Genomic DNA, 25,803 nt, shown 5'->3' on the forward strand with positions numbered 1-25,803 from the left:
CTGAGTCACCGCGCCACTGTACATGGCATAGTTTAAATTTAAATTTCACTTTGTGGAAACAAAACTCTGGTTTCAAACCAGTGTCCTCAACTGAAATAAGGGCAATTACAGGTCTAAAGAAAGAGTTGTCTAAAGTGGCCGGGAAACGAAGGGGAAGGTCAATGGTGAGCAAAAAAAAATTCTGTTCAAAATAAAAGGACTTGCTGAACAAGATGAACAACCAGTGAGTGACAAAGTGGCAAAATCTATTGATATACCAGAGAATTGAGCAAATTTTAGGGACCAGTAATGGATACGCTTTGATAGGAAGAATCAAAAGGCACATTATTATTTAAATTGAAAGAGACTTAAAAATTGAACCACAGAAGCATTTGGGTATTCTTATGCATGAAACTCAGAACACCAACGTGAAGGTGGAGCAAGTAATTAAGGAGATAAATGGAATTTTTGTCTGGATTACTGGGGAAATGGAGTTGCAGGATGGGGAAATCTTGTTGCAACTGTAGACTGTTGTATGGGGCCAAACCTGAAGGATCGTCTACATTAATGGTCCTTTTAGTTAAAAGGAATCGATTGTCATTTGAGACCATTCACTAGTCTGATTCCTAGAATGAAGGAGTTGACTCATTGTAAATGACTGAACAGCTTAGGCATTCATTTACTGGAGTTCAGAAGAAGGTGGTATTGAATGTGGTATATTGTATTGAAACATATAAGACAGGGTAGATGTTGAGAAGAACTTTTCAGTAGTGAATGAATGGGGCTAGGGACACAGTTACACTGGGGAGTTGAGGGCTATGACGATCTAGAATGAAAGAGGAGTTGAGACTTGGGCAGATCACCCATGATCTGATAAAAATGGTGGGACGGGCTAAAAGGGCTGAATAGCCTGCTCCAACTCCTATTTCTTATGTTTTCATGTTTGTTTCTTTGAATTCCAGAGGTTATTGAAAGTGATCAACTAGACCGTATCTAGTTTTCACCGATATTGTACCCTCCCCCGTTGAGGTTTTTACTGGGGATTATTCAGATGGAGGTCGCTGCCACCTCCCTGTCTCCACACTCATTATATCTGTGGCACCTTTCTGACCAGTTGCCAATAACAGCGTTATGTGGCAACTGTTAGCTAATTAAAAACCTCCTCTCACTGCCTCTGGTATTAATCCAGTTAATAGATGGGTAGGGGACTCACAATACAGGAAGGACAGAAAGCTAACCATGCAAAATAATTCAGGATTTCCTGGGCTGGGGACTAGTTTCAAAGCATTTAGCTGCACGATTGAAGGATGTAACATTAGGAAGGATGCGATGGGTTCACTGAGAGCCACCTGCTGACTCCTATTCCCCATGACCCCCTTTCCTGCCATCGCTGTAGTGTGCCTGTAGTGTGAGTATCGTATCAGCAGCAGCCACTGCACCCTACCCCGTGTTGCTGCCAGTCAGTGAAGCTACTGTCCTTTGGCTTGGCAGCTCTCAGCAGGCGCTCCAACATTGCAGTCCGAGATCCTGGGGGAGGGCCCGCTGCTGTCCTGTTACATGCCTGAATAGGATTGGATATGATGTACCATCCCATAACATGGAGAGAAGGGGATCTTGCTGGTACCAGCCAACGTCCAAGACCTCTTGTTGCCTCCACTAGACTCCAGCCCATGGTGCTAAAGTGATTATGTGTAGAGAACAGTTCAGTCTCAGGATTTAATCAAGATTCCTTTTTCATTGATCAGTGCATGTTTTTGAATGGTGAATATGGAGATGTTGGTGGCCATATATCTTCAGAGCATTTTATTTATCTGTTATATTTATCTAGGAGTAGTCCCTGGCCCCTCCTCTTCTCCTGCAATGCTTTCTTGCATGAGTATGCTATCTTTCTTTCTCTCTCTCTCTCAATCTCAATCTCTGTGTCTATCTCTCTCTCTCTCTCTCTCCCTCTCCCTCCCTCTCTGGCTCCTGCTTCCACAGTCTGCCTCTTGTATTGTAAAACATGCATTTTCTCAGGCACTGTCGCTCACTCTCTGCTTATCTCTTCTGTCTGTTTCATTTCTGCTTCTATTTAACTTTCCTTTCACTTACATTACATGCGCTTTCACATTTTTAACCTTATTTTTTGTTTGTCTACAATGTTTCTCTACTCCATTTCTTGCAAACATTTGTAGTGCTGTGAGGGAATGTAGGTTGCCCCTAAGAAAGGGATTGCTGTGGTATCGACACAGCAAGGAATAGGAGGGATTGGCCTGGGTTGCGCTGGACACAGCACCTCATGCAGCATAGTGATCTGGGTCAATAATACAGCACAGAAAGTCAGTGGGGGTGTCAAGTAGGCTGGATTTCCTATTGTAGTGCAGAAAACATAATGAGAGTGGACTGGGATTGCCAATGTGGCAAATACTGAGCAAGGGAGGGTGTATCGGAGGCTGCTGATGAAGCACAAAGAATAGGGAGGATTGGGGGTTTGGCAGAAACTCTCGCACAAAGTAATACATGTGTTCTTTTATGCATGCTAGAGAGGCCTAGCTGCATGATGCTGCCTGAGAATTGTAATCTCTGCCGTTGGAGGTGGACTCCTGTGGATTCACATTTTGTTTGTTTACGTGAGGACCTTTACTTCGAGCCTCTGAACAAGAAATCACAGACTTTTTGATGAGTGGTTATTTTGACTCTGGCGGGTGCCCATTTGAAATAAATGATCCACTGCTGTTAAAATATCACTGATTGGAAAAGCTGGACTGCAGTCAGTGAGCTACCAGAGATTGAGAGATATTGGTGGGGGTGGCGGGGGGATGGAATTTCCATTATATTCGAAGGCCCTGAGTTTGTGGAAGGTGATACTGTGGCCACTCGGTTAATAGATCATTTTCAGAATTGTTTTGTGAATATCTTCTGCATTTGGTATGTGATCAATGTTGTGTTTATGACAGAAGATGCGGTCAGCTAAGGAACTACTTTGCTGACTGCATACCTGAATTGTAATTTTTTTAAATGTTCGTCTCCGTGAGATATATTTAGGGAGGTGCTTCTTTTGATAAAAGTAATTGGTGAACAGTAAACAATCGGGAAAAAATGCCATGGAGAAAAATATGCAAATCTTTTTTAAAATGTAGGCAGCTTCACTCGATATAATCCAGCTCACAGGCACAAGGAGTATTGCTATATAGTGTGGTGTTTTAGCATCGACAGAAGTAGTATTTGGTTCAAAGGCTATAATGCTCTAGCTGGAGGCCAGTCACTATGTTTCCTTGATAAAAAGTGATCCAACGATTCCAAATTCAGGCTATTCCATCCTGTAATCTGAAGGAACATTAGCTGCATTGAAAAGTCTTCAGGGGAAATCAAAGTAAAAAGGAAATGCCTTCAGGAGAAATGACTTTTACTACGTTCAATTGCTTCAGTGCATTTACCATGGAGCTTTTCATCCTGGCGTGAAACATGGCTGAAATGTTCAACCACCAGAAACTCCCCACAGAGTTCATTCTGTCAGACCTGCAAGAAGAGAGCCTGCTGAATGTGATTGTTAAATAGCGAAAAGAGGGTCTGATGATAGCTCTCCACAGGGATCAGAGATGGCACAAGGCTTCAAAGCCTGCAGATATCCACATCTGGGAGGTCTGCTCTTCAGGTCAAACCCCACAGACTCCGGGGGGAGTTGGGGGGAGGGAGCTGCTTCTGATTTGTATTTCACGGAGATTGGACAAGTAATCACTTGTTTCCTCTGCAGTAACTGCCTCTTTAAGGCACGTAAGAATAGAGGTCTGGAAAGTGAGGTCGAGATTTTGAACCTGTTGTAGAGGACGAGAGTGGAACACAGATTGAAGCGGGCTTTTGTGGTGTGCTTTAACTCATCATTTGCCAGTGTGCTGGGTCTTTATTTCCCAAACACATTATCTAAAAAGTTATGAAGGAGGAACAAAGCCATGAAAGATTATACAGGTAGATGATCCTTTATCCGAAGTTCCAAAATCCAAAAAGCTCCGAAATCTGAAGGTTTTTTTGTGAAGTTTTTTTCTCATTCACAAGTTGGCACCCACTCGATGTGTGTTACTCAGATGCGACGTGGAAGGGCGTGGCCCAGCACCAGCAGGCCTGGATTCTCTCTTCAGGGCTGTTTTTATTTTGTAAGTCTGCTCCTCCGGTAAGACTTTTAAAAATTCCACCATTAAACTGTCACTTATTCTGAAATTCGAAAAATTTCGAATTCTGAAAAAAAGCTGGTCCCGACAATATCAGTTAAAGGATCGTCAGATAATGGACCTATACTTCTGTATACACTACAATAAGGTGCAGAAATCGTGGTGGAATTAAATGTCGTCCCCTGAGGCAAGTTTGGTGGCAAGTTTGCTTCTTGGGACTCCTGCATGGCAAGGCCCTATTGTCACTGCATGATTGTCAGCAACACAGGGTGAGGCAGGTCCTCCAACGAGTATTAATGACCCACTTAGAGTCCTGAATTGGTGGCACAGCAGAAAGGCTGTCAGGGCAGAAGCGGGAGGTGAGGTTTCCCCTGTTTGCTACCCCTTCTGATTAGTTGCTCCCCTGAGGCAAGTTTGGTGGCAAGGGAGCAATTAATCAGAAGGGGTGGCAAACAGGGGGAATCCGCATCTGCCCCGACAGCCTTTCTGCTGTGCCACCAATTCAGGACTATAAGTGGGTCATTAATACTCATTGGAGGACCTGCCTCACCCTGTGTTGCTGACAATCATGCAGTGACAATCGGGCCTTGCCATGCAGGAGTCCCAAGAAGCAAACCCTGATTGATTAGATTAGATTACATTACAGTGTGGAAACAGGCCCTTCGGCCCAACAAGTCCACACCGACCCGCCGAAGCGTAACCCACCCATACCCCTACATTTACCCCTTACCTAACACTACGGGAAATTTAGCATGGCCAATTCACCTGATCTGCACATCTTTGGACTGTGGGAGGAAACTGGAGCACCCGGAGGAAACCCACGCAGACACGGGGAGAACGTGCAAACTCCACACAGTCAGTCGCCTGAGGCGGGAATTGAACCCGGGTCTCTGGCGCTGTGAGGCAACAGTGCTAACCACTGTGCCACCGTGCCGCCCATTGCTTGCAGGCTTTCAGTGATGAAGCGCTAGTGATGCCTATTTTGAGGGCATTCAGTGCCAGGTGGAAGAGCCAAACATGAGAAACTGAGTGCCCAGCCAATGACCCCGGTCCTTGCAGTTGACTACCTCTCCCTCCCAGTCCTCCTCCCTCCCAATCCTCCTCCCTCTTCAAGGCCAGCCCTTAGACAGCTGGCACTCAACTGTGCCCTGAGTTCCTCAGCCATGCTGAGTCTGTGTGTGCTTGGCCAACCATAGCCACCACAACCCAGTACCACTGCCAAGCTATGTTAAAACAGAGGCCTTTTATTGTCTGATAGCTCTTGGGGTTGGGGGATGGGGATGCGGGCTGGAATTCCTAGCCTGGATTCTCAATCCTGGAGAAGGTTCACTGTTGCCCAGGTAAGGACCTCATTGCCACTTATATCACCGATCTTTTGAAAGGAGGCAAAGCAGACCTCTTGCAGCTGTTTGGCCAGTGGGCCTCCATTTAACTAGCCAAGGAGTTTGTCGTTCTGATACAGAAACTTCAATTGAAACTTTTAGATTCATGATCCAGATTTTTTTCTTCCTCTTCCCCAAAGTTCTTGTTTAACTGAGGTTTTACAAGAATGGAAGAAAACCAAAGTTAGATTTCCTAATCTTGATTGAATTCATCCACTTTAACTTGATCTCCTGAACAAAGTGAGCACATGTTTTAGAGCCTTTGGGATAATCTTAAATTTAAGCAGCACAAAATCTGGGCACACTGAAGATAACAGTTCATTTGTGATTTTGGATCAGTAGATGCATCTCCTTTTCCCTAGAAATGAGATTAAGAACCATTAATAATAGTGTTTTGATGTTGTTTCAAGAGATTTAACTCTGCACTGAACTGGGTATCTAAAATACAATGTAAATCTCCAAACGGGCTTCAACCTAATTTTTTGACTGAGATTTACGTTATTTGAACTCGGCCATTATGCACAAAGCTAATTAGCTAGAACATGATTTAATGTAGCATGCTGCTTAACATTTTCATCTAAAAGCTGCAAATTATTCCTTGATCCCAGCAAGAAGGCAGAGTAGCTGAGTTTGTGATTGATCTTGATCTTCATGGAATGATACCACATACAAAATGGCTGCTGGGTTTGCCCAAATATTAGGAATGATTGCTCCTTGGATCATTGGATGAATAGTGTAACGTTACTAGCAAAAACAGAAATGAGTGGAGAAACACAGCAGGTCTAGCAACATCTGTGAAGACAAAAACAGTCAACATTTCAAGACCATTCATCAGTTCTGACGAAGGGTCACTAGACTCAAAAACATGGACTCGGTTTCTGAATTTTTTCCAGATCTCCAGTATCTGCAGTTCTTTGTTCTGTTGTGGTATTCAACTTGCCCGCTTACACAAAATTTCCTAGGTTGTCAGTCATACCCATTAGCGGATGATTGTCAACTGCAGTAATGCAAATTATTCTTTCTGGCAGAATATGTTGTGTCAAATTAATCCACTCCTTAATTCTTTCAAATGTAATTGGAAAATCCACCTTCTATTAGGGACTACTAGGAAATCAGGAGATTCAAAAGTGATTGTCGGCTATTGTCAGAAGAACATTTCAGTACAAAGAAACATTTTCTTTGTTATCAAAAACTGACCTTTGATGTTGACAAGTGAGCTTTTCTGAATGATAGGGTGCATAGTGGTGATGTATCCAGTCCATTAGGATTTTATGCAAAAATTGTGTCTGAAAAAGGAATTTGATGCAAACACCGTTTTGTAAAAACAAATTTAGGTTGAGATTTTTTGAAACAATTTTGGCTTTTTAGCTAGCTTTGGGTTTGACCTGCTAGCTGCCATCTTCAATGAGTTTCTTTTCTGAACACCAAGAATCTTGTGAGAAGATTGCTTGTCAGCAGAGATTTCTTTCTTCCCAGTATGTAATCCCCGTTGACATTGCTGCTTTTAAAAGCATTGTAGAAGGGGAAGTAGAGAAAGCACTGCAATAGATTTCAGTGACTGTTTCTTGGAGGCATTTTTTTGAATCTCATCACAGAACGTGTGTTGGACTCCATCAGGCTTCCTGTCTGTCAGACTCACTGACCTGTCGATTAGAACATAAAGTCAGTTGAGTGTAGCAGGTGGCTGTTTACACTTTTGCACAATTCCAAACCAAAAAGACAGCTGATAGATATTATGAGCAATTCAGTTTCCACCGCTAATTGTGTATCTTTCCAAGTTTCATTCTGTTATCTTCTTTCTTTAAGGAAATGAATACTGTTGCAGTGCTCGATTGGCACCCTATTCACCAGCTTACAAAAATAAATTCCCTCCACAGCCAGTGCACTGTGTCTGAGAAGTGTGCTATCTAGAAGCTACACAGCAGCAATCCACCAAGGCTTTTTGGCAGCACCTCCCAGAACCCCCTATAATCCCCACCATCAAGCAGTGAAGGACAGACAGTGCATGGGAATATCTTCACCTCCAAGTAACACACCGGTCCATCTGTAGAGCTATTCCTTCAGGGTTGCAGAGTCAAAATCCAGGACCTCTTTTCCTATCAGCATTGTGGGTGTAGCTTCGCCTCACAAGCAGCAATATTTGACAAAAGTAGTTCACCACCATCATCTTAAGGGCAGTGTACGCTGGTCTTGCGAGAAATTCCCAAATGCTGAGAATATTTTTTTTGAAAAGGCAATCCAAAATACTGTTTAAGAATTTGAATTGAGCAGTTCTGTCAGCATCAGTGGAGAGAGAATTTGAATTCCAACCTGTGGCATTTTATCTAAAGTCCTGATGAAAAGTGATGAATCAGAAATGTTAACTCTCTTTCTTTCTTTAACAATGCTGTATTTCCAGGCGGTTTTTCAATTCTTAGTTCAGATTTCTGAAGTCTACGGTATTTTGGACTTGTGGATTCTGTTGGATATGTGTTATTAATCAGTCAGGTGCTCAACTGTCTAAGTGTCCAGAGTTGCTGATTTTATTGCTTAATTTCTTGCAGAAATTGGGTCTCTGTAAATTGAAGATTTCTGAAGATTTAGCTAATTGTGCTTTCAAAATCGTGCAATTGTTTTAAAATAAAAAGGTGGGCTCAGTTGCCTTGATTGTATCCACGTTGGGTCAATGAGGGTGATGAAAATGCCAAGTGTGAGGAACATGGTTCCAAAATGTCATGCATGGATCAGCTTTCTTGGCAGGTAGCAAAGATTCTGAAATTCCTGCCTTGGAGCAAAATTTTCTTAACATATTTAAATTGGGCAATGCATTTGAGAGCCAGACATATAACACACCACAGGTCGGTGACCCTGACAGTGAAAAGAAAACAGGAACCGTCGAAGTCTCAGGGTCAGTGATTCTTTCTCCCAGCATAGCTTACTCAACCAGGAGAAGCAGCTGTCTTCACTGTGACCCCTCAAGGAGGAGTTTGGCCCTTCCCCTCCTGACTGCGGGCCACTACCCCAACATCTATCATGGGCCTCTTCTCCCTTCCCCAGTTCCATTTGCGGACCTTTCTCAAATCTCTCTTATCAGACATGGTATGGAGGTGCTGGTGTTGGACTGGGGTTATACTATAACCTGGCGTGGGATTTTTAACTCTTGTCAGATGCCATTCTGAGGAATCCTTGGCTGCAGTCTTTTGGTGACATCCTGCCAGTCTATCAATTTGTCCAAACAATGGGCACAAGACAGAGTCAAAATACCTTGAGTGTCCCTGACATTACATTTCGCCTATTCCTGGCGTTTTTGAGATCTTCAACCATTTTTGGCTTCATCTTCCCTTTGTCCTCAATAAATATCAAGACTGGTAGGTTTGCCATTGCCACACAAAGCAGCAGCATTTAACTTTTGCAACAGCTAATCAACTATGTTTAACACCAGCATCTGCAGTCATTGTTTTTACCTTGTTGATTTTAACCCTACTGCGAATCCTCTTGCAAGGATGCCTGCCTTGAAGAAGTTTTCCTCCTCTCTCTACAAGATTCTCAGGGAGTCCCCCTCCCACTGCAACTCCCAGGTCATTTCCTCTGCCCTGAAGCTCTTCAACCATGTCGTGCCGGACTTGTCCGACCTGCCCAGCTCCTTTTCCACCTATCCACTCCACCCTCTCCTCCCTAACCTATCACCTTCATCTCCTCCCCCACTCACCCATTGTACTCTATGCTACTTTCTCCCCACCCCCACCCTCCCCTAGCTTATCTCTCCACGCTTCAGGCTCTCTGCCTTTATTCCTGATGAAGGGCTTTTGCCCGAAACGTCGATTTTGCTGAAGCTCCTCGATGCTGCCTGAATTGCTGTGCTCTTCCAGCACCATTGATCCAGAATATGTTTAACACAACTTAGTAGAGCATTTCATAACTCTCACAAGGAATTGCCTGTGAAAATTTTTGCACAAGTGCACAATCTTGTTCCATTCAAATTCTCATTACTGGGTCAAACTTAACTTGAGCATTTTTACATGGTGGTCTAAAAGCATTATTTTGTGAAATATCACACCATTATACTTATTTTGACATGAAAGTTAATTTTAAAACAATGATTTTTAGACTTATCAATAATCTAAAGATTAATCCAATTGTGGAGACTGTAGATTTCCAATGTTAAAAATAAAACATTGATTTCATGAAAAGTTTCTATAAATGTGGGATATATTTTCAGACATCCTCTGCATTGATTTCCCAGCCTAATCCGCTTGCAGTGGCTATCTGTTCATTTGTAGTTTACAGCTTTTACATGGCTGTGCATTTTGTTCATGTTTTGATTTTTGTATCTATTCTATCAGTTCTTGAGCTCTGGAATTATGCAGTCTTTCTCCTTAGGGGTTTGTCTGTTTCAAAGCATTATCTCCATGTCCACAGGAAAATTGGATGGTCCAGCTGTAAGGAGGCAATTGTCAACTTAATTTCCAGAGGAGATGTCTCGTAAATTGTTATAGCATTTCTGGTGACCAAGGCTTGCAATAAACACTCAGGACAAGGAACCTTGCGCTGATTCATTCTGCCTCTGTACTCTTTTACTTTTCAAATACTTCTTAAAACCTATATCTTTATTATAATATCGCTTTACGAGATTCAGTGCAAGCGTTTGTTTGAATACACACCTCTTAAGTGCCTTACTGCGCAAAGGGTGCTACATAAATGATTGCACTTGGTGTCGTTGCTTTAGGAATAGGTCCCTGAAACAAGTCATGGTATCCTTACTGCAGCCTCAGTGGAGGTCAGCATGGAGCAAGGAGTAAATTTGGGGGCAATTCTCATGTCTGTTGCCCAAGTATTTTTTAATATTCTTCATCCTTTAACTCTTACAGCCATGCATCATATTCTACCCCCTCTATCACTAAAATTGAGAACTTATGCGTAGGAAAATGTAGTTATCAAATTTCATTGTAAGGTTGTGTTCCCTGACAATTGGATGTTACTGTCAAAAGGATGGAATCCAACAAAATCCAACGGTCATTGATGCAAATTTGATCACTCCTAACTTCAAAGCCAATCAGCAAATCCTTTGGTATTAACAAACAAATAAGCAGAAATCCTCTCTCTCTCACAAAAGGTGGTGGATATTTAGAGTGTGCTGGCTAATTGCAGCTCTCAAGACTGGTGTCAACAGTTCTTGATGTAAACCTTTCATGAGATGTGGAGTAAAGCCAGAAAAATATAATTGAAGTGCAGACCAATTATGGCCTAATGAAATGGTGGAGCAGGCCAGAAGGACTAAATGACCTACTCCTGGTAAAATGCTTCCAGTTTCAAGGTGATTCCTCAAAGTGTAGTCCCACTGTGGCTAAGCACTTTAGAAAGATTGTAACATTTGAACTTTCAGCTTTATTTATTTTCTACTTAAAACTAAGAAGGTCTGCAATGTGTAACTCTTAATCTTATTTTGTGTGTTTTATGCTATCCTATAATTACTGCAATGTTTAACTTTTAATATTGTTCTTTCTTTCTACCTTGTTCTTAAAGTTCTGTACCTAGGTACTTGTACCTAAGATAGTGCCTTGTGTGCCAACATTATACACTGTCATTGTACTCCTGTACTTGAGTACATGTGACAATAAAATCAAAATCAAATCTTAACTGTGTCACTTCACATGGAAGTGGAAAAGCACAGAAAAGGTAATACTACAAGAAAACCTCAGATTCAGTTACCACAATTAGCTGCCTGGAGAAGGGATAAGGTAAACTTCTAATCTCTTCAGGCCTCATATCCACTGTGATACTCAATGTGAGGAATGGCCTGTTGGCACTCAGTATTTACCTCCATGCAATGAGTGTCGTTCCTTGGATAGGAACGAGAAGGTTTCTTTCGAAACTATGTATAAACTACTGGGGGCTTTTCATGTGACAACAAAATGCCTACTGTTTGCAATTTCAAATTCTAATGACAGTAACTCCTGTATCTATGAAATACTGAGTCTAAAAGTGATTTTAGAACACCACCCTTGCTAGACATTGCCCCTGTCATCACTAGATACGATCAGATTGCTGTAACCCCCTCCCATGCTTGAACAGATCGTTGCCGTTTTGTCACAGACCCACTTGGTCAAGGTCGCAACGACAGAGAGAAGGAGGAAGATACAGGCAGCAAGAACTCAACATCTTTAGAAATGCAGGGAAAGGCAGAAATTACAAGTATGAAACATAATGCTTAGATTAAGATGATTGCACACAAAATGAGCCACATGATTAGGTCACTAGATCGGCACAAAAAGGATTTTCATGAGTGCAGAATGAGTTGATGCTTGCACAGCAACCAATGAAACGTTGACAGTAGTGACATTTTGATTCGAGTGAACTGATATTGTGCAAAACCAGGACAGAAAGGAAATTAAATATTACGTCAATAAGTAGCATTTCTGTTAGCCTATCTATATTCCTTTGAAGAAAGGAACCCAATTTATGGTGGTGTACCAGTCAATTGTGCTTGTTATTGAACACTGTTCACAACAGCTTTGATATTCCTTTACATTTAACCTTCAGAGGCCGTCCTAAGTTCGTGTGTGAAGCTGCCATGGGTCCAGTAATCAGCACATGTGCTTTACTTTGAGTTTCAGCTGGTTATCTCATTCTGTGCCCTCAACCTTTTACATGCAGTTAGGGGGTTGGTTGGCTCGGAAGTCCTGTTTCATACATTTTGAATGATAGCCTATCAGAAATGAAGCTATGTGTTCCTGGAGTCAAAACAAAATGAGAGTGCTGTCAGGTTTGCTTGTTGGGAAATTAGATTAAATGCCTTTGTCATTTGCAAAGGATTGCAGTGTTCAAGCGATAAGGTTACATTTAATGAGAGGAAAGAAGCTGCTTGCAAGGGAATAATGATTTTCTTGTGTCAGTCGGGTGCTTTATCACAGAACCTGATACTGCTGCACCCTGGCAGTTGCTGATAATGAATGATCAAGAACACTGTACCACTTCAATTGCCACGCTGCTCTAAGTGACAACTTATCGGCCATTTGAACTGCAGGGACTGGGAAATAATTAGCAGCTAACATGTCTTGCAAGTGGCAGCTCTTCATCCCACTGCCTAGCTCTCTCCCTGTTCCTGCCCTTTTGCCAGCTAGAGCAGCTTATTTTTTGACACGTGGACTTGTCTAGTTTCCACCATGGACTTCCTACATAGTTGGATACACAAGAGAGCGATGGACTTGAAACAGCCCCTTAAGAGTTGGGTTCAAGGAAGAGTGGGCTAAATTGCAATGAAAGCAGATCTTGAGTTGAGTAAATCTTTGCAGCTGGAAATCCTTGACCCTCATCTTTAACATCCCTCTTAAAGATAAAGATCAGTGAAGACTCTGAGTTTATAATTAATTTTGAGCATTCTAATTTTATATTCTCACATGATTATTTTTGAAAGCATATGTAATTAAGAACATAATCATTTGTTTCTCAAACTGCATTATATTTGGAAGTGAGTCTCTTTGTGAAAAGGTGCATTGGCAGTATAGTTGTTGTGAATGTGGTGACCTTTTGACAATGAATTAGGTTAAAAGTTTAGATTGAATGCAGGTGGAAAGTGTAGAAGACGAGAACTGTAACTGATACAGGCATGTCTGGAGCTTGCTTTGTAGTTTTCGTGCATGAAATATTTATGGGTCTTTACAACTTTTAAGGTTTTTGAAACATTGTTACAAGTTTTTAAAAATGTGAATTTGAGGAAGTGATTGAATTGATGAAATATGGTGGGAAATGGTAGAGCTTGCATCTCTGGATATAGAATATTGAACTGGATGAATAAGCGTTCATATCCAGTATGTTTGAACAATGCGAAGCTATCCTGTTAAACAAAAATGGTTGTTGGCAGAGTACTACATGCAGAAGCTGGAATTTTAAAAACTGCAATAAAATTATAATTGTTGTACTCTGTGCTTGAGGATTAATCTCCAGTATGTAGCCCAGAGATATACATTGAACCTTAAGTTGTGGTTTTCAAATGCGGTTTTAAAAAAATACTCTGGCTCTATCTTGTGGAAGGTTGTAGTAACTACACAGATAAAAACTTGCCCTTTTTTTCTAGAATTGTAATTTTTCTTTCAACCAAAATGTAACCTATCTTTTCCATTTCTTCCAGGTTTCGGATGCCACTTCAGAGAAACTTTTCCACACTACCACAAGTAAAGGTAGGCCATCCCTCCATTTTGTCATCAGTTGTCCCCTGAATGGGCCTACCAACCTTAAGACATATGCAAAGCGGTGCTTTTAAATGGCTAATTGCAGAAAAAGCATTCAGATTTGAGTATTCCCTTTTTTTTCTGTTTACAATCTGTACAAAAGAGGGCAACCAATGAATCAACATTCCTACTTCATTGCTGGTAACTAGGGTGAAGAGCACTCAAGTTGCAGAAGCAAAGGATGATTGATGAACAAAAGGCCTTCCCTCTTGCCCCTGCTTTCTTTCTAGATTTGAATGTATTTCCCACATTCTCATCTTTGTTTACTCATACAGTTTGATTTGTGGCATCCATTTAGTTTTGAATGGCCATGCTTGACAGAGATTCTTTATACTACTGCAGTTTTTTTGAGGTGATTTAGTTCCTGTGAAAGGATTAAGGTTTCTTTGTGTGGCCTTAAATCAACAGCAGCTTTTTATAACAAAAAAAACATTGCCAGGAAACACACACAAATAATCCTTTGGTATATTTTCCTCTGCCCTTATTACCATGAAAATAACCTTTTCTCCTCATGAGTGTTTTCCTCATGCCATGTGTTAATTTATGTTGCTAGCATAAGCAACAAGAGATAAATGTAAACGCAGGTGTTGAAAGGTTAGACTTTTGGAATTTTTATGAGAGTGTGGAGATTAGCGAATAAGGCAACTGATTTATCCTCAGAAACCTGTATTCACTATCTTAAGCTTTGAAAACATTGTGCTCTAGTGGTGTATTACTGTGAGAAAAAATAATCTAAATGTTTGCTTCAAAGCATGTGCATGAGGCAATGATATTTTTGTATTTGGGATTGTTTTCTAAATTGTATATGGGGTTAAAGATTATTTCTTGCTAACATTGTCAGGCACACTTTCTTGATTTGGCTGCTGTATGTTTCAAGGTGTTAATACCTAACCTTTATCAAATTCTGAAACATCTGTAATTCTGTACAAATGCGTATGTAATATACTATAATGAATCACTTACTTTGAAACGTTTCAGTGGGAAAATGACTGAATTTCACAATTGACTGCAATTGACCTCAATTCCAAATTGGAATATGTGGATCTCATTATGTAATATTTTCTGTTACATTTATTGCTGCCTTTTTAAAATACATATAAGAACCCACATTGCTTTCACTTTGACTATTCCCAATATTGAAGCTATTATCAGGTCAGTAAGTCAGAAGCCCCATTTTGTTTTATATGTTGAGGCCTTGCATCTCGATGCCCCTCCTTTCAGAGTGATATTTGCTGAATAATTATTTATGCTTGCTCCACATTGTTATTGTGGAACTGGAATCTCAACCCAAGTTCTATGCAGTCCATGTGTAGTTACAATTCAAACTGGACTGTACATTCGTGAAATCTCCCTTTTTAAAACCTGTTGATTGAGCATAGTGTCAGGGCATGGCAATTACTTTGTGTTTTCAGCTAGAGGTAATACAAATGCCCAGAGTTTCCATGTTTAACTAGTCATCCAGTGACCCCTGCTTGACTCATTAAGGTATCTATTGGGTTGAAAGGAAGAATTGCAATGGTTTAACACCTTTCACAAAATCCCAAAGCACTTTGCAGTCAATGAAAGACTTTTGACTTTATCACTGAGATGTAGGAAATGCAAAAGTTGATTTGCACAATGTCAGGTTCTACTAAGCACCATCGCCTCAAAAGGATGGAAAACATCTACACGTTGAGTGTTTGATTGGATTCAATTGGTATCCAAGTGACTGCTAAGGTCATTCGACACCTTAAAGGGGTTCTGCTGCAAATTGAACAAGAAGAATAATGATATAAACACTCCTGGAAGCAGAACAAACCAACTCCATCCAGTACCGGGAATGAACTATAATCTTGGCATACAAATGGTAATGTAGAAATGACCAGGAAATCTGTATTTGTGTTGTTGGTTAAAGATTGAAAATTGGCCAGGGCTCCTCTTTGAAACAATGCCATTAGAAGGCAGATAGGGCCTTGATTTAACAACCATCCAAAAGATGGCAGCCCAACAGTGGGGTGTCAGCTGACATTTTGTGATCAAGTCTCTGGAATGGAACTTGATCCCACAACGTTCTGACTCAGAGGTGAGAGTGCTACCAGTGTATCCACAGCTGTAATTCCTGTGCTTAATAGTCTACCAGCACACTCTGCTCAGGCTTGAACATGATTGCCTGTCAGTTAGACTGGGTTCTGGATGGTCTCTGTGGAACCAGTTTCTGCCTTCTGCAAAGGCATACGTAAACCAGCAAAAGGGCTTTTGGGAATCCCTTCAAATTAACACCAGCTACCTTCCTAAGTAACCAAAGACTTGTTTATGGATTGTGAAATGATTGCTGAAAGGGCCAACGTCTGCCCTGGGTTTTATATTCCTAACTTAATAAAATATCGGAATTCATTTTAAAAACCGGAACTATCAATCAGTAAATAGGAGTGTAGTGTCAAGGGACTCCAGAGAGGCATATGTGGGCTTTGTAAACAGAGGAAAGTACAGGGAGCTGCAGGGCTGACAACAGCTGTAAGCAGGATATTATGCTAAAAGAATGTATGGTGAAGCATCATGAAGAATATAGAATGATGATAAGCATCCATACAATGTAACTGTCTACCAAAATGTGGCCTGGTTCTGCTCATAGATATTTGATGCATTATACTTATATTTTAAAGTTATTTTGCTTACAAAGGTTTCATTTATTATGATGTCTTGACTTGCAAGCTTCAAATCTTTGGCTGCCAGCCAAAATCCAATACCAGTCTCATGTCTATGTAATACATACACCAAAATGTAATACATGCTTTTACAGAACAATCATTAAATGCTTCTACACAACAACTGTATCTATATACATCAGCAGGCACATCTGTATGGACCAGACCAGACCAGACACCCCTCCGAATACGTTAAGAAGATAGCTGAGACGCTAATGTTTTCTTATTTCAAAATAATTGTGAGGTATTGCATTCCTGATGCAATTCAAATGTCAAACTGCTCAACTTTAAGCAAAACCCATTTTATTTTTACAATATAGTTAAATATAGACAAAATAAAAAGAAAATAATTTGCTTAACTATAATGCTATAGAAATGCTCAACAAAATTTTATATATATTTATATAAACTACTAAATAAATGTTCCAATATAGTAACATCCCATAAACACACCTTTGACAAAGGCAAATTCAGTGAAATAGATTGCCTCACATGCAGTTGTAGCAGCAGAACTCCAGCTCTTAGCTGTAACAGAGAGAGGAATAAAAGCTTTTTCATCTAGCTTGAAGACCTCAGCAACTACAGAAATCTAAAACTAAAAATCCTAGTTCTCTGGCAGCATGACCCCACCCAGTCAGGCTGCTTCTATTGTTCCAACTTTTTTTAAAAAACAGGGCTTCAAAGCTGTTTACTTTTTGGCTCAAAACCTCTGTCTCAGCCTTTCTTCATAAAAACCATCAGGATAAAATATCACCACTTACAGCCATAGTGTTGTCATACTGTCTATGTATCTGACTACTTTATTATGTAATATTATCCAGAAAGGTAAATTCTGATTAAATTCTTAAAAAGGAAAGTATGTCAATTTGTGCCTGCCCATAATGTAGCTTGGTTCATACTTACCAACGAGATTGAACTTCAGATATTAAAAACAATCTGTTTAAGTCATGAATGATCATACTCTGAAAATGGAATTAAAATGTTTTCAAACATACAGATTTACCTCACTTACATGTGGTTTTTCAGCCCTACAAGATAGCATACATGGTAAGTATATGTATAATTCTGGTCAGGCATTTGGACAATGCAAGGAATGTCTTGACATAGTATGTAGAATGGACACATTGTGATGCCAGCACTGCCATTTTGGAACTCAATGTTCCTCTAGCACCATCTCTTCACACACAGCGGGACAAGTGCTAAGCAATAGAAAGGGAAACACCCCTGCCTGAACCCCTGTCATTCCCCAACCTCACCCACCAACCAACCGACTACAGCCCACTAAAGTTCTAACTCAAGGCATCACCATCTACTTACAGGTTGATTGCTGATTGAGTTTTCCTGGCTGTTGCTGTGATCGAAAAAATGTTTCACGCTTTGTCGAGACTTTTTAAAAAAAAACGTTGCTGAAGTGGTGTGGCACATATTGAGGGTTTCTTTTGTCTAACTTCAGGGATTCTGAACAAGCCAATGCATACAGGCGTGTTTCGTGGTAGCTATTCCTCTTGCTCTAAAACACAGCAGAGATAATGGATATTGGTGACACAGAGCAGGATGAGCTGGGACATCTAATTGTTTGACTTGACCTGCAAGAGAGGGCAACGTGTGTCACTGGCTGTGGTGCAACCTGTTGGGATTATGTGGCTGTTTTGGGTGAATAGCAAACAGTGCATGTGCTGGTTGTGAGATATGGGCAAGAGGCTTACAGCAGTGCTCAGTATCCTGTGATTAGGAGAAGCTATCAGTGTTGTGTATGAGCCCAGAATGATGAAAATTGCTGATAGTTGAGTGAAGTGGATGTGGTGAATTGAACAAGGTATGAGACTAGTTATTCACTTGTCAGATTTATGGATTAGAAGGTGAATTCACTGTCCTTGAACACTTGGGTGACATTGTGGAACTACATGCAACATTGCATCCAAGTCTTTGTGGTTTATTTCCCACCTCAGTTATTTTCTCCCGCTCCCAATGCTCAGTTTATTTGGACGGCCTTCTGACTTTGTTTGGATAACATTTATTTCTCCACCAAGCCTTGCACTGAAATTTCAGAGAACACTCACTGATACCGCCCTAATTCATTCCTCTTCCTGCTTAGATTCTGTTTCAGGGAGCTTGGCACCTGCCAGAATGCAGCTTCTCTTAAAGAGGGGTGGATGGTCTTCAATAGTTCTCACAGAAACTTTTCGGCCCTTAGCTGAGCTGTGCAGTCACTGGACAACGTGCTTACCAATGGGTCTGTGCAACAGTCACGCAAATTAGATAGCGCAAAGTTGGCACGGTGCCTGCATAAGAAGCTACGGCTGCAAGTTAGTACTGTATAATGAACCAAGTACCAGTTTTCACAGATTCTCAGATTTAACCCCTTCATATTTAGGTGTTGGCAAGTTGCTCTGGCCTGCTTCTGTGGCAATGTGAACAGGTATACAGTACAATGGAGTCATCATTGACAATATTGGCAAAAAGTCAAAAGGTGTTTCAACTGGAAGCATTAGCAAAACATCAAGGTTAGGCACTAAAGGATTGTGGCAGTATTGAAACCTTTCATTGTATTTTACTCTATTATTCACTGTAAAATGCAAGTGACAATAAATCATTCAATTCAATTCAAAATAAATGTGGGAGCAAGGCACTTTATTGTTAGCAAAATCAATACAGTAAAATATTTTAAAGTCAGTGGAATACTTTAAAGAGTGTAACCGTACCTTTGGAACATAAAGGTTCGATCTGTTAGCCTGACTTTGAAAGCATGTTTTGTGCTCCATTGTAGATTGAGAGTTCTCTTTAAAAGGTCTTCCCAAAAACTGGACTCTTCCAATGCAGTAAAGGTCACTGAGCAATTAACCTGCCTTTAGCACTCGATGGCAGCTGGAGAATTGATGCCTGCCATTGGGAGCCATGCCATGTGCAGCAGCTAATTGTCAAATTCACTCAACCAACTTAGTAATTAATATGTTTTAGCCAAAGGGACATATTTGCTATTCCCTTCAGTTCATTTTGTTAAATTGTTTTTTTTCCAAGACAATGTGTGACATAGTGGATTCTTGCCAACATTGCTCTCTATTTTTCAATGGCCTTTCAACTTTTTGACGATAGGTCCCAATGATGTGTAAACATTCCAATGAGATTCTCACCTATCGACATAATGGATATGCCCCACTTTGGTGATGGTTCTGAAATTTTCCCTTAGCTCTTTGATTTGAGCTTGAATTCAGCTGTCTTAGCTGACTGCAAGTATTCCTCTTTCCCATTTCTGGCAGGCTAAGTAACTGATTGAAAATGGCTTTTCATGCATTAAATCTAGGATGAGTCTGATTTATACCTATTTTGCAAACATTTACATGCTGCAAGGGGATGGTGGTATACTGGTAATGTCATTGGACTAATAAGCCAGAGTCCCCCAAGCAAATGCCGTGAGGACAAGGGTTCAAATCCCAAAATAGCCATGGGTAGAGTTTAAATTTGGAAACCTCCTAAATCTGGAATTGAAAGCTGCTCTCAGTTATGATGACTAGGAAACCTTTAGGGAATGATATCTGCCATTCTTAGCCTGTTTGAACTACATGTGACTCTAGACTGTCAACTGCTCTTTGAAATAGTGGAAATTGGAGTAAAAACAGAAGCATATGTGTTACACTCAGGAGATTGGGCACAGCATCTACAGAGAGGAATGATAACTTAATGCTTCAGACACAACTCTCTACCTGACCTGCCAGAACTGCCAATTTTGATGAAAGCCCATGTCAGAAGATCAACATTTTTGTTTCTTCCTTGGTTTTATTTTGGAACTTGCCCAGATGCAAACCGCTAAGAGCACGATATTAAAACTGCCCAAAGTATCTTTAATGTTATTCAGAAAGACTGGAAAAGCCATGGAGTGTAGAATAATTGATATTTGGTGGCTGTGCTGTTTTTCAACCTTTTATGTTCCAGAAGTATGGTTACACTCTTTAAAGTATTCCACTGACTTAAAAGTTTTTTTTTAGATCAGATTAGTTACAGTGTGGAAACAGGCCCTTCGGCCCAACAAGTCCGCACCGACCCTCCGAAGAGCAATCCACCCAGAACCATTCCCATACATTTACCCCTTCACCTAACACTACGGGCAATTTAGCATGGCCAATTCACCTAACCTGCACATTTTTGGACTGTGGGAGGAAACCGGAGCACCCGGAGGAAACCCACGCAGACACAGGGAGCATGTGCAAACTCCACACAGACAGTTGCCTGAGGCGGGAATTGAACCTGGGTCTCTGGTGCTATGAGGCAGCAGTGCTAACCACTATGCCGCCCATTTTATTGTATTGATTTTGCAAACAATAAAGTGCCTTGCTCCCACATTTATTTTGAATTGAATCGAATGAGTTATTGTCACTCGCATTTTAAAAATGGTTCTCAAAAGGGAGAAAAGCTTTGTATCGCTTGGGCTGCGATGTGACAACTAATTGGAGCTCCCTATTCATTCCAGTTCTTTTTGTTTTACAATTTGTTCTCAAGGTCACAAGGGGATCGAAACTTAACGACAAATTAGACAATATTAGGTGGCTCAGTGGTTAGCACTGCTGTCTCTCAGCGCCAGGGACCCGGGTTCGATTCCAACCTGGGCAGACTGTCTGTGTGGGTTTCCTCCAGGTGGTCCGGTTTCCTCCCACAATCTAAAGATGTGCAGGTTAGGTGAATTGGCCATGCTAAATTGCCCATAGTGTTCATGGGTGTGTAGGTGAGGTGCAGTAGTCAGAGGTAATTTAGAGTGGTCGGGGAATGGGTCTGGGTGGGTTTGTGTGGACTTGTTGGGCCAAATAGCCTGTTTCCACCCGATAAGGATTCTATGATTCTTTTAATATTAGAGAGAAAAAAATGGGATCTGTGAAAAGTCATTTACTCTTTATCTCCCTCCACAGATGCTATCAGACATGCTGGGCATTTTCAATGTTTTAATTTAAATGTCCAACGTTGGCAACAATTTGATTTTGCCTTTGAAGGAATTCAATGTACAATAATATACGTTAAGTCTATTGATAGAAACAGTCTGTATCTTGGACCAAGAAATATGAAATTGCATATATTATAATGAGTACTAATTTGGTAAGTTCACTCAAGTCCTGAGCAGACCTAGTGCAGGGAGAAGAGGTACTGGGACGTGTGGTGTGTTAAACTTAAAAATTGCCAGCTACTCTTGCTGGCATCTTTGCAGGATCAATGTGAGTAGTCTTCCCTAGGGAGGTGATGTAGGGCGTTACAATGAATTGAGGGGCATTCAGGCACAGAGACTGGCATAAAGAGAGTGAGAAATTTAGGTCAGTTTTCTCAAAGTGTGACACCTCTGCCCTGTTTCACATAGCTTTCAGTGCAAATACATAGAATTCCATCCCCAAATACCAAGAACGGAAAACTCTTGCCACGTTAACCTTAAGATCAAATAAAAAAATGAGTGAAGTAGATTTAGTTGAGGATATTCAACAATTCAGATTTAAGAAGCTGTTTAAAACTAGATGTTTAAAATATATCAGATTGTATGCCTACGTGTAAAAGCTTTTCTTCACAATCAATCAGATTGCTGGTTAAATAACTAATTTTAGTCAGTATTTGAGAGAATAGCGCATTCAATGAAACCTTCAATTAACTAACATTTATTTAGCATTAACAGTAATTATAGACAGTAGTCTCTTGCCCACAGACGTGTCAACATTAAGCATCAAGTCTAATCATTCAATGAAATGGAGAAAGTTCAGTGAGCACCAATTAACAGGCCAATTAGTATGACTGAAAGTGTTGGGTAATCATTTGTTTGCTTAAATTACAATAACAAAAACGCAACATACTGTGTCGAAAGCTTGTATTCAATTAAGAATTAACAGAGCTGTGTGGCCCTTAACCCATTGAAGGCAACGACAGAGTTTTTGTGACTGTGTAATGTACCATTTACATAGCGATTGAGATGCAAGAGTGGGTGTGACATGTCTTTAGGCAGTGGCCTTAATTATCAGGTTAATTTCGTGGTCCAATTGGATATTTCGTGGTCCAATTCTAACCTGTTTTGAGGACAATTAATATGGAAATTAGTAGGGAATGGACAGAAATTGAACTAAAACTTCAAATGCCTAAGGTATCTGACCCAATCATCATACAAATTGTGTACCAATGTCAGTTTTTTTCACTGTGCACTACAAAAAGACATTTGTTAAGGTGGCGCACATAAGACAACTTAATAAGATAGAAGTCTAAGGTGTTGGGTGTGTATTATGAGCAAGGTCAGCAGATTGGCTATCTAATAGAAGACAACGTGTTGAGATAAGGGGCGGGAGGCATTTTTCAGGATATGTAACAGGGATTGGTGCTAGAGCCACAATTAATTGCAATATATAGTAATGATTAGATTAGATTACTTACAGTGTGGAAACAGGCCCTTCGGCCCAACAAGTCCACACTGCCCCGCCGAAGGGCAATCCACCCATACCCCTACATTTACCCCTTACCTCATACTATGGGCAATTTAGCATGGCCAATTCACCCGACCTGCACATCTTTGGACTGTGGGAGGACCCGGAGGAAACCCACGCAGACACGGGGAGAATGTGCAAACTCCACACAGTCAGTCGCCTGAGGCGGGAATTGAACCATGGTCTCTGGCGCTGTGAGGCAGCAGTGCTAACCACTGTGCCACCGTGCCACCCTCATGATGTGGTTGAGGGAGGCCAATGTACTATCACCAAGTTTGTGAATGATGTAAAAATAGGTGAGAAAGCACATGATGGGGATTGCACAAAGAGTCTGCAGAGGGATGCTATAGACAGTTTGAGTGGGCAAAATCTAGGAGTATAAAGATTGAATATTATATGGGAAAATGTGAGATTATGCACTTTGGTAGGAAGAATAGATGAGCTGGATGATGTTTTTTTTAATAGGTATTTTTATTGAAAAAAGGAAATTTTAAAAGATTTTTTTACAAAATTACAGAAGTAATACAAACAAGTATAAATACCAATATAAAAGTAAATAAATAAGAAAAAAAGAAAAGAAATAAATAATAACCGAAACAAGAAAAAGAGAAAAACCCAACTAACTAGTGATCTATCCTACAAACAACCAAAACATAAAATAGGATATCATACATTACTAGCGATAAACAACAGAATAATTAAATAACTAAGTACATGCTTAAAATAGATTTACATCAAGTCATAATGAAACCCGTTTTTATATAGGATTCTTCCTCCCAGGAGTCCCCGGACCAGCCAGAACCACGAACCACTACCACAGCCAGACAAAAGCCCTGGACAATGTGGCCGAAATATCTGTGTCAATACAGTTCAAAAAGGGCTGCCATGTTTTATAGAATAATTCAGTTTTTTGGTGCACCATATTTGTGAGGAAGTCAAGGGGGATATATTCCATGATTAACCTGTGCCAGTTCGAAAGTCCTGGAGGGCCTTCACCTACCCAATTCATTAAAATATTTTTCCTTACACAAAAGGAGAGAATGAAAAATAGTTTCCTCCCGTGCACGTCCAAGGAGGGAAAATCTGTAAAGTCCAAGAGTAGAGACACTAGATCCAATCTAATCTCCTTACCTAAGATCTCTGTCAAGGCATTCGCTACTCTGTCCCAATACCTGCAGATCTTATGGCATGTCCATAGGCAATGCGTGAGAGTGCCAACTTCTATTTTGCATTTAAGACACATTGGGGATGCTCCTACCTTAGATTTTGCGCGTTGTTCAGGTGCTATATGAGCCCAGTGGACTATCTTTAATTGAATTAGATTAGATTAGATTACATGATTAGATTAGATTAGATTACAGTGTGGAAACAGGCCCTTCGGCCCAACAAGTCCACACCGACCCGCCGAAGCGCAACCCACCCATACCCCTACATTTACCCATTACCTAACACTACGGGCAATTTAGTATGGCCAATTCACCTGACCCTGCACATCTTTGGACTGTGGGAGGAAACCGGAGCACCCGGAGGAAACCCACGCAGACACGGGGAGAACGTGCAAACTCCACACAGTCAGTCGCCTGAGTCGGGAATTGAACCCGAGTCTCTGGCGCTGCGAGGCAGCAGTGCTAACCACTGTGCCACCGTGCCGCCCACGCGGATAGTTTGAGTTCTATCACAAATCTCAATCTTTCTGGCATTTTCCTAGATGTCCTCCCACATTTCTGAAGGGATTTCTAACCCCAATTCTTGGATCCATGTTTTAACTAATTGTTCCATGTCTTTCGATATCTCATTATATAATGAGTGATAAAGAGTACTGACCGAGGGTGGCCCCATCGGCCATAGCACTCTTCTTTCCCTATCTGATTTGTAGGGATTGCCTATCATTATGGTCTTCTTCTGTATATAATCTCTTATTTGGAAAAGGTTAGGCAGTCCAAGCTTCTGGTGCAACTGCTCAAAGGACATCACAACCTCCCTTTCGAACAGGTCCCACAAGCAAGAGATACCTCTGGACTTCCGAGTTTTAAATGTAGTGTCTGTCAGCCCTGGCTGAAATCCCGATGTTCCCACTATAGGAGTATAAGGGGAGGTTTTTTTGCAGGTTACCCTCATCTTATCACATTATCCTCCAGGCTTTAATTGTATTTAATACAATAGGGTTTTTGCAATAGTCCATAATAGCTCTCATCCATAAGTAAAATATTGATGAGGGGACACTTTGCTTGGGAGGTCTTAATGTCTAACCAAATTGATTGTGGATCACAAGAGACCCAGTCAGCTACATAGGATAATAAAGAGCTCAACTGATACCTTCTAAAGTCTGGAAAGTCCAGTCCTCCCCTTGCCTTTGGAAGCTGCAGCTTTTCTAATTTGATAAGGGGCCGTCGATGATTCCAGATAAATGAACCAAGCCAGCCATGGAGCTTACGCAATGCCAATCTCGGCAACATCAAAGGGAGCATTCACATACGTTATAGAAAACGAGGTAGCATATTCATTTTAACTAGGGCTACTCTGCCTAACCAGAATATTGGGAGATCTCCCCAGCATTAAAGGTCCTGCCTTACTTTCTCTAATAAGTGCACAAAATTGGCTTTGTACAGCTGACCAAATACTGGGGTGATAAAGATACCTAAGTACAGAAAACCATCCAGTGACCACCGAAAGGGAAGATGGATAACGTTTAAATGGAGAAACACTGCAGAAAGTTTTAGCACAACATAATTCATAATTTCAACACATGCATTAGTTGCAAAAAGCTAACATACAAATCCAGCAGGCAATAGAGGAAGCAAATGCAAGTTGGCCTTTATTTCAAATGGAACAAGGCGTAAAAATATTGGAGTCTTGCTAAAACTGTACAAGGAGCTAATCAGATCACAGCCTGACTATCATGAACAGTTTTGGTTCCCTTTTCTAAAGAAAGATATACTAACACTGGAGGCAGTCTAAAGTAGGTTGAC

General features: G+C 40.8%; 1 protein-coding gene across 9 annotated transcripts in view; it reads left to right on the forward strand.

The window, feature by feature from the left end:
- The window catches only part of auts2a (activator of transcription and developmental regulator AUTS2 a), a 1,204,773-nt gene that overhangs the window by 1,022,624 nt on the left and 156,346 nt on the right, over positions 1 to 25,803 (forward strand). For all 9 annotated transcript variants that reach the window (XM_043718594.2, XM_043718599.2, XM_043718597.2 and 6 more), the window contains one exon: positions 13,614 to 13,662. In XM_043718594.2, coding sequence (XP_043574529.2) covers positions 13,614 to 13,662 — 49 coding nt within the window. The remainder of the gene's footprint in view (positions 1 to 13,613; positions 13,663 to 25,803) is intronic.

This window comes from Chiloscyllium plagiosum, unplaced genomic scaffold, assembly GCF_037043375.1.
Source record: "Chiloscyllium plagiosum isolate Xiang-an unplaced genomic scaffold, Cpla_swu_hap1 HiC_scaffold_31, whole genome shotgun sequence".
Taxonomy (NCBI): Eukaryota; Metazoa; Chordata; class Chondrichthyes; order Orectolobiformes; family Hemiscylliidae; genus Chiloscyllium; species Chiloscyllium plagiosum.